Source organism: Sorex araneus, chromosome 6, assembly GCF_027595985.1.
Source record: "Sorex araneus isolate mSorAra2 chromosome 6, mSorAra2.pri, whole genome shotgun sequence".
In the NCBI taxonomy this organism is placed as follows: Eukaryota; Metazoa; Chordata; class Mammalia; order Eulipotyphla; family Soricidae; genus Sorex; species Sorex araneus.
In genome coordinates, this window is record NC_073307.1 from 99833215 (window position 1) to 99844927 (window position 11713).

At 64.6% G+C, this 11713-nt stretch overlaps 1 protein-coding gene across 3 annotated transcripts; it reads right to left on the minus strand.

The window, feature by feature from the left end:
* Positions 1-175: 175 nt before the first annotated feature.
* On the minus strand, positions 176-9293 carry MLC1 (modulator of VRAC current 1). Of its 3 annotated transcripts, XM_055142364.1 has the most exons (12): positions 9145-9293; positions 8724-8954; positions 8088-8177; positions 7343-7396; positions 6900-7001; positions 5458-5607; positions 4953-5024; positions 4415-4531; positions 3502-3558; positions 3282-3404; positions 2747-2899; positions 176-1898 (listed from the first exon to the last, which is right to left on the minus strand). In XM_055142364.1, the coding sequence occupies exons 2-12, from the start codon at positions 8901-8903 to the stop codon at positions 1824-1826; spliced, it is 1173 nt and encodes a 390-aa protein (XP_054998339.1). In that variant the 5' UTR covers positions 8904-8954; positions 9145-9293; the 3' UTR covers positions 176-1823. The 3 variants fall into 3 exon arrangements, with proteins under 3 accessions (XP_054998339.1, XP_054998340.1, XP_004610636.2); XM_055142365.1 differs by lacking the exon at positions 9145-9293 and having other exon boundaries at positions 2747-2896; positions 8724-9113; XM_004610579.2 differs by lacking the exon at positions 9145-9293 and having other exon boundaries at positions 5458-5556; positions 8724-9110.
* Positions 9294-11713: the final 2420 nt, after the last annotated feature.

The following is an 11713-nucleotide window of genomic DNA, read 5'->3' on the forward strand; positions in this document are numbered from 1 at the left end:
GGGCCGGAGACACTGCGGCCATGGCACCGGCCCGCTGCCCGTCACCCAGGTCACAAACCCCTTTATTTGGGGCCTCGCGAACGGCCCGGGGGCGGGTGGGGCCGCTCTGGCTGGCCCCCCGCCGCCTGCCCGCTGCCCTCCTGACGTTCCAGGACCTGGACAAGCTCTGCCAAGCCCATGTTTCCTGCCAAGCCTTTATTGCTGGGTGGCATTAAAAACTAGATCACAGCGAACTGCCCTGGACAGAACTTAGTCCTTAAAGTTCCACGCGCTCTGAGACGGGAGGTGCTGCCTAGTACGCGGGCGGAACCGGATTCTGGACCCCACAGGCTAGTGGGTGCTGGGCGTGTCCCCTGCCCCAGGGCGTGCGGTGGGGGCAGCGCCAACTTGTGGCCCTGGCACCTGGCTCCCTGCTTGAGATGAGGCCAGGGGGGGCTGTGACACCCCTGGCCACCGGCTGACATGGCTGCGTCTGGATTTTTCATGACTTGTGGTCAGCAGCATTGCCCAGACACGGGTGGAAACCCTGGTGAGCTGTTGCACTGTCCCCTGTGGGAAGGGGGTCCTGGCACATGGGCGTGTGAGGGCCCGTGTCACAGGGAGGAGTTGACAGTTCTAGAAGATTCTGGGAGCAGTGGGCATGGGTGGAGACAGCGCAGGGTATGAGCTGGGACCATCCCTCATGACTGACGGAAATGGCCTCTGTCTGCTGGGCCTCAGACCTCAGGTGACCAAGGGTCAGGGTTCAAGGCGAGCCACGTGGAGGTAGTGAGCAGCGCACGTGGGTCGGTCGCAGAAGTGGGAACTTCTGTTGGTTTTTGTTTTTGGACTACGTCCGAGTGCTCAGGGTTGACTCCTGGCTCCGCACTCGGGAATCACACCTGGCCGGGGATTGCACCCGGGTCAGCTGCGTTCGGGACAGGGGCCTCACTCCCTGCACTGTTGCTGCAGCCTGGGCTCGTGGAGAGGGCTGGGCATCCCTGCCCTGAGCTGACCGGTGGGAGAGACCGAGGGACTCGGGGAAGTTGCGGGTGGTGGGGAGCCGGGGAAGACGGGCCTGGTGGGGCGGCAGCGCACACGTGGCTGGTCTCACCTTGAGGGGTGAGTGAGACTGGCCTGGCTGTGGGCACTGTGGGTGATGACCACCGTCTGGGCAGTGATGCAGGGGCACTGGGCCACCAGGACCCGAGCAAGAGTCTTGGCGGCCCCTTCCCTACTGCTGTGAGGTGGGTGTGCTGGGCTGCCCCAGACCAGAGGAGAGTCAGGGCCGGCTGCAGTGGGGAGGCCCTCAGCACCCAGGACCCAAGCCAGGGACACTGACAGCTGCTGCTGGGGGCAGGCCTGGGGGGCCTGGTCAGTGCCTGGTGGGCCTGGGCAGTCCTGGGAGGAACCTGGTGGGCCTGGTCAGTGCCTGGGGGGGCCTGGTCAGTGCCTGGTGGGCCTGAGCAGTCCTGGGAGGAACCTGGTGAGCCTGGTCAGTGCCTGGGGGGGACTGGTCAGTGCCTGGGGGGCCTGGTCAGTGCCTGGTGGGCCTGAGCAGTCCTGGGAGGAACCTGGTGGGCCTGGTCAGTGCCTGGTGGGCCTGGTCAGTACCTAGGGGGGCCTGGTCAGTTCCTGTGGGAGCCTAGGGGGGGCTGGTCAGTGCCTGTGGGAACCTAGAGGGGGCTGGTCAGTGCCTGCGGGAGCCTAGAGGGGCTGGTCAGCGCCTGTGGGAGCCTAGGGGGCTGGTCAGTGCCTGCGGGAGTGTGGTCAGTGCCTGCAGGAACGTGGTCAGTGCCTGCGGGAGTGTGGTCAGTGCACTGTGGGTCAGGCGGTGGCCCCAGTCACTGCGCCATCTGTACCACCACGGCACGCCATGCTTTCTCCTTGTCAAACTCCTTCAGCGGGGTCCTGGCCACCTGTGGGCAGAGGCCATGTGGGGTCATGTGGAGCCTCTGCTCAGGGCTGCCCTCAGCCAGGGCACCTGCAGGGGGCCGGGGAGCGGGTGGGGGGCAGGTGGGAGCCGCCCCTGCCCCTCGGGTTTCTCTGGTTTTGGTGGGCAGCGGCACATTTGGGACACAGGACACAAGGCCCTCGAGGAATGACGAGCCAGAAGCTGCCAACGAGCCCGGGGCACCGCCTTGTCCCACACAGAACCGGGAGGGTCTCGCCTCAGGACACTGCCCCCAGCAGGAAGGGCCACGCCAGGGTGCGGCTTGCGGGCAGAGCTGGGCTCCTGGGCATCTGCAAGCTGCCTGGAGAGCCCTGAGCACGGCAGGGCTAGGGGGCTGCCACCCAAGGCTGCCCCGGGGGTCTTGAGCAGCCTCTGACAGACAGGGCAGGGAGGAGGGGCCTGGGGCATTCCTGGAACCCTGGGCAGCCGAGCTTCCCTGTCCCCCCCCCTCCTGCACCCCCACTCTCCCCTCCCTCCAATCCTCTCCGCCTCCCTCTCTCCCTCCCCCTTCTCTTCCCCTCCCCCTGCCCTCCCCTCACCTCCCCTCCTCCCTCTCTCCTTCCCCCTTCTCTTCCCCTCCCCCTGCCCTCCCCTCTTACCCCCCCTCCTCCCTCTCTTACTCTCCCCTCCCCACCCCTCCTGCTCCCTTCCTCTCTCGGAAGTCAAAGGTCTTCCTGGGGTGGGTCTGGGGTCAGGGTCGGCCTGCATGGCCAGTACCGGGGGCTTCGCTCCTCTGGCTCCCTGCGCCACCCCGAGGCCCCGCTCCTGTGCCTCAGGGGTCCTGGGAGGGGCGGGGCGGGGAGGGGCACTCACCTCCCCCGCGGGGCGCTCCTGCGGGCCGGGGTGCGGGGCGCTGCTGGCCGCGCTCACCTTGAAGCGCACGCAGTGGACGACGGTGCAGGTGTTGAGGGCTGCCTGCAGCAGGAGCTCCAGCAGCAGCAGCAGCAGCACCACGTCGTGGGACTGCTGGGGTGGGGGGTGAGTGGCGGGGGGCCCCGGGCGCCCGGACACCCCCGAGGCTTGCGAGCAGGCCAGGGGCACCCTAAGGCACCCATGCCCCTTCGGGAGTGGCCACAGGCTCGCCCCCAGCAGGCCCGGCTGCGCTCAGGGTCTGAGGGGAGGCTCTGGGCAGCAGAGGGGAGGGGGCCGCGCCAGGGTGCGTCTCAGGCCCCTCCGCTGGTGCTGAGGACGGCAGGGACGTGCCCAGGGAGGCCCCTCTGTGGCCCCTGACCTCCCGCCCGACGCCCTGTGCAGGTCAGCATGGAGAGAGGCCTTCGGGAGGCAGCAGGCAGGGCACGGGCCACGCACGCGGCTGCTCGCAGGGCTCTGAGCGGGCGAGGACGGGTACCTTGATGGCCGGCGGGTAGGCCTTGAACATCTCCAGGACCCTGGGCACGCTGAAGGACAGGTAGCCCGAGGCCGTGAAGAGCAGGGGCGACGCCAGGCTGCAGATGGCGATCAGAACCTCCACCTGGGGGACACGGTGGGGCCTGGGTCTGGGCCCGGGTGGGCGGTGCCTGCCCAGGCTGGGGACGGCCCCTCCCCTGGCGTGGCGTCCCCTCACCCACCAGACACTTGCTGGGACACTCTGCCGTCACGTGGCTGGCGATGGCGCTGGGGAAGCACTGAGAGGAGAGAGATTCAGGCCAGCTCCCGGGACACTGGCCCCACGCCCGGCGTCCACGCCCTCAGCAGGGGGCCCGGGGCCCCTGTCCCTCCGCTCGGACTCCGGATGTCGCGTGCCACGGAGAAGCTCCCAAAACAGAGCTTGTGGATGAGCAGGAGGGGGCACGGGCCACACCACTGTGTCCTCTTGGGAGACTGTGGCGCCCCCCCCCATGCGGCCCCAGCCGCCCCGGGGCTGCACTTTAAGGGCCACTCGGCTGCTCTGTTCATGATCCATGGTGTTTGCCAGAGACGCCTCCCCAGGGCTGGCTGCCCGCCCCGCCTGGCCCACAGCCTCTCAGCAGAGGGCGTGTCCCAGGACCCGTGTCCCAGGCCCTCCTGGAATGCTGGCAGGATCTGCACCTGTTAGGGGTTCTGGCACCGAGGGCCATATGAGGAGGGGCTGTGACAGGACAGGGCGGGGCGGGGCACCCTGGCCAGCATTGTCCAGAGTGGGTGACCCTGCCATGTGGAGCAATCTGGGGGGCCTAGGAGCACTGGGTGTGATTGGGGGGAGTTTGGTTTGCTTAAAGGTGCATTTCCAGGGCACTTAAATGAACATACACACGGACATGCACACATGCACCTGGACACACATCCTCATGTACACAGAGACATGCATACATGCATGCGCACATACATATATACACACACGCACACGTGCATCCACAAACATGCACACGTGCCCCACAGTACATGTGCACACATGCCCACATACATGCACACATAAAGCCATGGCAGTCCATTCGGCAGCGGTGACACGGGTTCTTGATTTCGTCCCGCCCGGGGAGAGGGGCGCCACCTGCAGGCACTCACGGCCACTAAGATCCAGAAGAAGGTGACCGACAGGTGTGGGCCTGACACGGAGGCGTCCACGTGGAAGGCGATAACGCCGCCCAGGACGGCTGAGACACCAGCCATCAGCTCGATGACCTAGAGTGTCACCAGGGAGACTGCAGGTATGGAGACCGGCCCAGCCCCAGCCCCACGTGACCCCCACCCCCTGCTGAGAGCCCGCCCCCCCCCTGCTTGGCACAGTTCATGGGAAAACCTCCCCAAGGACCAAGAAGGGCTCTAAGTGATGCTGCGGAAACCAGTTCAGCAGGAAGTGCCCCTGACCCCGCGGGAGCTCAACTCTGAAGCCCACAGGCTGCAGAATGGGAGGGGGGGGGTGCTCCTGGCGGCTGCCTCAGACTCTCGAGTCAAGCAAAGAGATGGGGGGTGGAAGGGGGAAGTAAGGGTAGGAAAGGCTTGAACACACGGAAAGCCAAGGGCCCTTCAAGCCAGAAGGCTCAGGTCAGCGGTGGGACAGGCTTGCCCCCGGTGATCAGGAAGGGACAGGAACTGGCCTTACCGAGTAGGACTTCAGGACTCGAGCAGGAAAGGCCACTTGGCTGGAGATGAGGGTGGTGTCAGAGACAGAGGCCTAGGGGGAGGGAGGGGGAGTGAGAGGGAGGGGCAGGGTCGGCCTGGGGCAGGGGTGAGGTCTGGGAGGGCCTGGGGCAGGGGCGAGGTGAGGTCTGGGAGGGCTTGGGAGGGCCTAGGACAGGGGGGGCTGGGAGGGCCTGGGAGAGTCTGGGGGGTGGGGGGTTGGGGTTGAGATCTGGGGCAGGGGTGAGGCCTGGGAGGGCCTGGGGCAGGAGCGAGGTGAGGTCTGGGAGGGCCTGGGGCAGGGGTGAGGCCTGGGAGGGCCTGGGACAGGGGTGAGGCCTGGGAGGGCCTGGAGCAGGGGTGAGGCCTGGGAGGGCCTGGGAGGGCCTAGGACGGGTGGGATTGGGGTTGAGACCTGGGGCAGGGGTGAGGTTGAGGGGGCCTGGGGGGGCCCTGCAGGGGTCCCACTAGCACCTTGCGGGCCCCACCTTCTGCCGGCCGCTGGCCTCGCCGGACCTGGCCGAGAGGATCACGGTGGCCGCCATGAAGAGCTCGAGGAGCAGCAGCAGGATCAGGTTGAAGTTGATCTGCCGGAAGTGTGGCCCCACCTGACTCGCCTCCTGGCCACCCTGCCTGGACTGGCAGCCGAGCCCTAGGTGGCCCCTCGGCCTGGACTGCGCACGCTGGCCGGGGACTCTAAAGCCACGCCGGCAGGTGGCTGCATGTGGCCCTCAGCCGGCGCTGCTGACCCTGGGCCCCGGCTCTCCTGGGTGGTCTGCCTCTCGGGACAGGCAGAGGGGGCTGGCAGCAGTTATGGCCGCGTGTGCAGGGCCGCGAGCATGGGAGAGCACAGGCCCTGTGTGTGTGCATGATGTGTGTGCATGTGTGTGTGTGTAGAGTACAGGCCCTGTGTGTGTGTATGCATGTGTGCGTGTGTGCATGTGTGTGTGTGTAGAGTACAGGCCCGGTGTGTGTGCATGCATGTGTGCGTGTGTGCATGTGTGTGTGTGTAGAGTACAGGCCCTGTGTGTGTGCATGATGTGTGTTCATGTGTGCGTGTGTGCATGTGTAGAATACAGGCCTTGTGTGTGTGCATACATGTGTGCGTGTGTGTGCATGCGTGTGCATGTGTGTATAGAGTATAGGCCCTGTGTGTGTATGTCTGTGTGTGTGTGCATGTGTGTGTGCATGTGCATGTGTGTGCATGTGTGTAGAGCACAGGCCCTGTGTGTGTGTGCGTGTGTGTGAGAGCACAGTCCCTGTATGTGTGTATCTAGGGCACAGGCCCTGTGTGTGTGCATGCGTGTGTGCACATGTGCGTGTGTGTGCATGTGTGTGTAGAGCACAGGCCCTGTGTGTATGTGTGTGTGTATAGAGCACAGGCCCTGTGTGTATGTGTGTATGTGTGTGTGTGTGTGTGTGTGTGTGTAGAGCACAGGCCCTATGTGTATGTGTGCGTGTGTGTGTGTAGAGCACAGGCCCTGTGTGTATGTGTGTGTGTGTGTGTAGAGCACAGGCCCTGTGTGTATGTGTGTGTGTGTGTGTGTGTGTGTGTGTAGAGCACAGGCCCTGTGTGTGTGCATGTGTGTGTGAGCGCATGCGCAGCCTTATTTTTTTTTTTGCTTTTTTTGGGGTCATATCCGGAGATGCACAGGGGTTATTTCTGGCTCTGCCCTCAGGAATTACTCCTGGCAGCAGTGCTCGGGGGTTCATATGGAATGCTGGGAATTGAATCTGGGTCGGCCGCATGCAAGGCAAACGCCCTACCCGCTGTGCTATCGCTCCATCCCCGAGTGCAGCCTCCGTAGGCATTACCTGTGCCACACTCCGGTCGACGTGAGGAGACACATGAGCCATCCCACACCCTGCATGGGCCACCCCAGGCCTCCCCTCCCCACTGTCCCGGGCGTGTGCCCGCCCACTGACTCACGTCTATGGCTGACGGGTTCAGAACGAGCTTGCACCCGAACCAGATGAGGCACGTGGTGGTGATGGCGAACGCCGAGACAAAGAGGACCTGGAAGTTGGGGATCTGAAAGACAGGGCGCCCAGCTGCCTCCTCTGTGGCCGAGACAGGGCCCCCTCAGCCCGGATCCAGGCCGCCTGGGGACAGCGAGGTGGAGGCGGCCGGGCGGGCCGCGTGTGTCTCGCCAATGTGAGCTCCTGGACTAGATCCTGAGCATAGAGAAAACCAGAACTGTGGGGCCCCGGTGGGGGTCCGGGGCCTGGGGCGAGGGCACTGCGGGGGGCTCCAGGCACTTTGGGGGGGCCTGTCCCACCTGCGCACACACGCGCCTGTAAGCCTACGTCCCTTGCACCCTGCCAGGCTGCCGAGTCAGATGGACGCACGGACAGAAGGACGGACAGACTCACTGCGTTGATGTTTTTCCTGGAAACTGCGAAGCTCACGACAGCTGAGGGGAGACACTGCAGACAAAGGGCTGGTGAGCGGAGGGGGCGGGCGGCCCTCCAGCACGGCCCTGGCACCAGGCACCTCCTGTCCAGGCCAGGTGGTCAGGCTCCAGGACACAGGACCTTGGCTCCCGCAGAAAGCCCCCCACTCCACCCCTGAATTTTGGGATCTTCTGGAGTCTCTCTCTCTCTCTCTCTCTCTCTCTCTCTCTCTCTCTCTCTCTCTCCATCTCTCTCCTCTCTCCCCCCTCTTCCTTCTCTCTCTCTCCTCTCTCTGTCTCTCTCTCTCTCTTTCCCTCTCTCTCTCTGTCCCCCCTCACTCTCTCTCTTCCTCTCTCCCTCCCTCCCTCCCTTCCTCTTTCCCTCCCTCCTCTCTCTCTTTTCCTCTCCCTCTCTCCCTCTCTCTCTCTCTCTCTCTGCTCTCCCCCCTCTCTCTCACTCTCTCACTCTCCTTCTCTCGCTCTCCCTTTCCCTTTCCTTCTCATCCCACCAAGGCTGGGAAGCCCAGAGGTGTTCCGGTGGCTTTGGGCCAGGGCCCGTCTCTGCTGGGACTCAAACTCTGTTGCCGCAGGATCAGCACCTGCTGGCAGCCTGTGTTCCCACCGCCTTCCCTGGGGGACCGGAGTCGGCCGGGCCCGGGTGGGTGGGGGTCCCCGGGGTCCAGGGCAGCCCCAGGAGCGGGGCGGGGTGGGCAAGCAGAGCTTACAGAGCCCGCTGCACAGCGCAGATAGTCCATCTCGGAAGGAAACACGTTGCCCAGGTAGAGCGAGAACCCCGAGGTCACCAGCAGGCAGCTCTGGAAGGGAAGACGGGGATGGCGTCCCCCACACAGCCGGGCAGCCCTGCCTGGACTCCCCCTGCCCGCCCCGGCTCTGTTCACAGACTCCCAGAGACGCCCTCACCCCTCCGCAGGCATCCCCTGCCAGAGGGTGGCCGTCCTGCACCCCTGAGAAGGGGTCTGGGGGTGACATGGCTGCAGGTGGCTGGAGGCCTTGGCGTCCAGAGGCTGCTGCCCACCTGCCCAGTTTCCTCCGCAGTTACCCGAGGATACAGCGGCAGGACTTTGGGGGGCCCCAGAGGTTGCAGGGGGTGAGGTCTTGCCTGCACGCCTGCTGACCGCTGTCTGTGTGCGGGGGCGGGGTGTCTTTCCTATTCACCGTCCAGGTCCCAGAAGGTGCCCCCAGGCCTGTCCCCGATCTGCCCACCCTTCACTGCCCCCCATAGCCACTGGAGAGACCACCCTGGCATGACCCCCAGAGGCACCACGTGAACCCAGGGACCCGGCGAGTCTGGCCAGAGGCAGAGCGACCTCCCGAGCCCCCACGCCGGCCCAGAGCCTCACCCCCATCAGCACGGAGAGGACCCAGGTCCTGTGGCTGAGGCACCGAGGCAGTCTGGTGGCCAGCGGCCGCTCGCCAGGCTTGGTGTCCGGGGCGTAGCTGCCCGCATCCGGCCGGCCGCGCTCCAGGGTGGACGTCCGGTCGTAGGCCAGCTCCTCCCGGCCCTGCTCCTCCCGCGCCATGGGACGGCCACCTGGGCTGTGGCTTTGTCGCACAGAGTCAGGGGCAGTGGCCTGTGCCGGGAAAACGCCCCATCAGCACTTCTCTGCGGCCAGCCGGGGGTGGCCAGAGCTCAGAGCAGGGGTCGCGCTTCCAGAGAGCCCCGGGTGGGCCCTGGGGGTCTCGCGTCTCGCCCGACCTGCGGGGCAGCCCCGAGGAGCAGGTCACGCGGGCCGGGGGGTGGGGACGTGCGCCTGCACTTACCTCCCGTCTCCCTGGGCCGTGTGAGTGCCGGTCCCTCACCCCCGTGGTCAGCCGCCTTGCCCAGGCGCCTAGCAGCAACTATTCACAGACAGAACAAAGCCTCCAAGAAACTTAGCCAGGGACAGGAGCTTGCTGCCGGAATTTCAATGAGGTGCCAGCGTCCTGGAGGTTGTGTAACCCCGGCCTGGAGCACGGCTCTGGCCTGTCTCGGCTCCATTGCGAAGCCGAAGGAGCCCCCGCCCCGGCCCCCGGGGCCCCGCACGGCCCACTTGTCCTCCACCGGAGACGGGCACAGACCCGCAGAGGATCCCCAAAACAGAGTCTGGGGTTTGCTCCCAGACAACCGCTTCCGAAGGTCCTGTCGGCAAGCAGAGGGGGATGGCTGCCCGGACGGCTTGGCCAGCATGGCAGGGCTCGGGCCCAGTGGATCCGGGGCCCACGGCGCCTTTATTCCTGCTCATTAGTGGACGGGAAGGACAGGAGTGGACTTCACGGGGGATGCTGGAGCCCCGAGTGGCAGTGCCCGAGTCCCTGAGAGCACGGGGCTGCCACGTGGAGTGCCCCGTGGCAGTGTACCAGCTCTAGGCACTCCCCACTCCAGGACGACATTGAACCTAGCACTCTGTGTGGAGTCACGGCCAACCCGCTGTCATTTCCCAGCCAGGCAAGAATGACCAGAAAGGGACTGGAGCACTACAGGGAAGGCATTTGCCTTGCACGTGGCCGGCCTGGGTTCAATTCCCAGCATCCCATAGGGTACCCCAAGCACCGCCAGGAGTGATTCCTGAGTGCAGAGCCAGGAGGAACCCCTGAGCATCGCTGGGTGTGACCCAAAAAGGAAAAAAAAAAAATCACAAAGTGGAAGCTGTGTGAGACAGCAGGGGTGCCCTTGGCAGAAGGAGGAAATCCAGGGGGCCAGAGAGATCACGCGTGGTGTTGAGGGGCTTGCCTTGCTCATGGCCAGCCCCAGTTTAATCCCTGGCACCACATAGAGGCCCTCTGAGCTCTAGAGTCAGGTGTGACTCTAAGCCCCCCTCCCCCGCCCAAATTCTCTCAAACTTCATTGTTGATTCATTTTTATTTTGTTTGGGGGCCGTCCCCGACTGTGTTGCCGGGGTGGGAGTCAGGGCTCGCACACACAGGGTATATGCTCCAGTCCCTTGGACCACCTCCTCAGCTCCTCAGTCAATGGGAGAGGGAGGCGTCAGTTGGCCCCATTTGCACTTCTGTGCTTCTCGCTGGAAGAGAAATGCTGAACAAATGTGACATCTGTGCCTTTCAGAAGCTATCCTCTGGCGGGAAGCATAAACGGGGCTGTGCGTGGGGACACTGCAAAGCCAGACTGTGAGGTAGGCTGCACATGCCCCACAGGAGGGCTCCGAGTGCTGGGCCGGCTCCCGTGAAGCGCTGCTCTGTCAGACACATTTTGTGCGGGTAAGCTGGGTGCTCGGGAGGAGATACCCGTTACTGCAGCCAAGATGGAGGAGACGTCCGGTTATAGGCGGAAGGCGGGCAGGCGAGTGGTCCCTCCAGAGGGGTGTCTCAGTCGGCGTCAGGAAGAACAGTCCCGTCCCAGCCCTGCACTGCCTACCAGATTCTCTCCTCTGGCTCTTGTACAGCCCTTCCCCAGCACAACCGTTTGCTTCTGCAGCCAGGAGTGAGCCCCAAGCACAAAGCCCTGAGCACCACTGGGAGCGGCCCCCACAGAAAATAAAACAGAACAAAACCGCTTGCTGTGTTCTCTACATTTTCCCTTTTCCTGCTGAGTTTGGGCCATCAGCCGAGCCATCTCAGAGTGGAGACACTGCCAGCAGTGGGACATCAGACCCCTGCTCCCGGGGAGCAAACATCTTCACCTTTCATACCTGCCAAAGTGAACCAAATTCACACAGAACCCGGGGGTTAATCCGTGGCCCGAAAGCAGAGGTGGTCGAACCCTCCCACCGCCTTTCGAGTGGCTGGAGCAGTCAGTTGAGACACGCCCGTCAAGGGGCTCAGGCAGACAAGCCCCTTCCAAAGAGCCGGAATATTTGTAATAATATCACCATAGTTGTGGATGTTGGAGAATATTACAAAGCTTCAAGTTTGTAGAATTACAAATTCGTGCACGAGCACAACGCTCCAAAAAGCAGTGGCCCCAGCTGGCCCCAGCGGGCAGAGGACGGGGGGCAGCACCTGGACGGTCAGGCCGCACCCCCTCCTCGGCCAGGGACCGGAAATCCAGCTCGAAGCCCCGCCCACCAGCGGAGCCCCGCCCACCAGCGGAGCCCCGCCCACCCACGTGGAGCCACGTGTGCCCTGTGTGTGGTGCCCTGGCTATGCTGCGCAGGCAAGTCGCTAACAGCCAACTGCCTACAAGAACCGTTAACGGTCGAGGAACGCTTCGCTCTCTCATTGGTTGAGCGTCCCGGGGCGTAGGCGCAGGCGCGAGCCCTTGAACCCTATTGGTTGGGCGTCAGGACGCAGGCGCAGGCGCACTCGGGCGAGGGCGGGGTGGCGGCGGGAGCTGCGAGGCCTCGTGCTGGCGCCTCAGGCTGCGCGGGGCAGGCGGCGGCGGCGGCGGCGGCGG